The sequence below is a fragment of the Chaetura pelagica genome, unplaced genomic scaffold, assembly GCF_000747805.2.
Source record: "Chaetura pelagica isolate M959 unplaced genomic scaffold, ChaPel_1.0 scaffold275, whole genome shotgun sequence".
NCBI lineage: Eukaryota > Metazoa > Chordata > Aves > Apodiformes > Apodidae > Chaetura > Chaetura pelagica.
Window position 1 is genome coordinate 4019613 of NW_009953486.1, and position 1048 is coordinate 4020660.

The 1048-nt window shown below is 51.7% G+C and overlaps 1 protein-coding gene across 1 annotated transcript in view; it reads left to right on the forward strand.

Annotated features, from left to right (window-relative positions):
* Window positions 1–548: 548 nt before the first annotated feature.
* APCDD1L (adenomatosis polyposis coli down-regulated 1-like) overlaps window positions 549–1048 on the forward strand; it is a 4527-nt gene continuing 4027 nt past the window's right edge. The window contains exon 1 of the mRNA XM_009998750.1: window positions 549–553. Within this exon, the coding sequence (XP_009997052.1) occupies window positions 549–553 (5 nt within the window). The remainder of the gene's footprint in view (window positions 554–1048) is intronic.

Sequence of the window (1048 nt, forward strand, 5' to 3'; positions counted from 1 at the left end):
GGTTGTGACTTGGGATCTTGATCTCCTTGAGTGAGGCACAGGGTGTGCACGTTTAGTATCCTCACTCTGTGGGAAGGTAATATACATGAGAGCTTTCTTTCCAGCTGATAGGCAGCCTGGAAAGGAACCTGTGACCTAACCATTGGTACATACTGAATAGAAGTTGGCTTGAAAATTTCCAGCACTCTCCTGGGCAAACTGCAAAGCACAGCTAGAGTGAGCAGGGCCCGGCCGGGCTCATGAACCTCAGGCAGCCTGGGCTGAACACCACCCAGCCCAGGGAGCCAGCTCTGCCAGCTGGGGCAGTTGTAGGATAGAAATCAGTGGGGTTTCAGGAGGAGCTTCACTGAGAGCTCATTTTGCAGTGTTATAAAGAGGAAAATCCTAAGTTTCTTACTGAAGTGAACCCACGATGAGTGCTACAGAAGTTTGCTTAAGTAAAGAGTGAATAACATACAGGACGTAGGTATGTGTGCACGCAGAGGTCTTCAGGATTTAGCTGAGTGTTCACACATTCCCTAAGCCAATAACATCCGTTGTTATGGGAAATGAGGTAAGTGACAGAATTACTGTCCTTATGGCGGGCGACAGGCAAGTCTAATGTTCCCATGCTGTAATTCCCTGCTTCAATTACTGCTTCAACAATAGCTTGAGAGAGACCATGAACAAAGAACACTCAGTTTTATATGAAGATTTCATCGAAAAAATAGCTAGATTCAGATGAGACTCAAGTCGGAAAACAGAGCTTACTGCTTAGCTAACCCACTGGGGCCTTCATTCTCCACCTCGTTCTTCGAGTTAGAGCAGCCAAAGGAGTTTTTCGAGGCAGTGGCGTTTGAAATGGTTCTCGTGCCCCTGAAGTGGTGTAGCAGGGCCAGGGCCGAGCGGTACCTGTGGGTCCACCCAGCCTGGGGTTGGTTAGTGCGCGGAACCCTGCGCAGCCGGTGCCAGCCCCAGCGCTACCGCCCCTGCCCCACCGCGGAGCCGCGCAGCGCGGACAGACGCGGGTGTGAGCGTGTGTGTGTGCCCGCGTGTCGGAGAGGGCGCA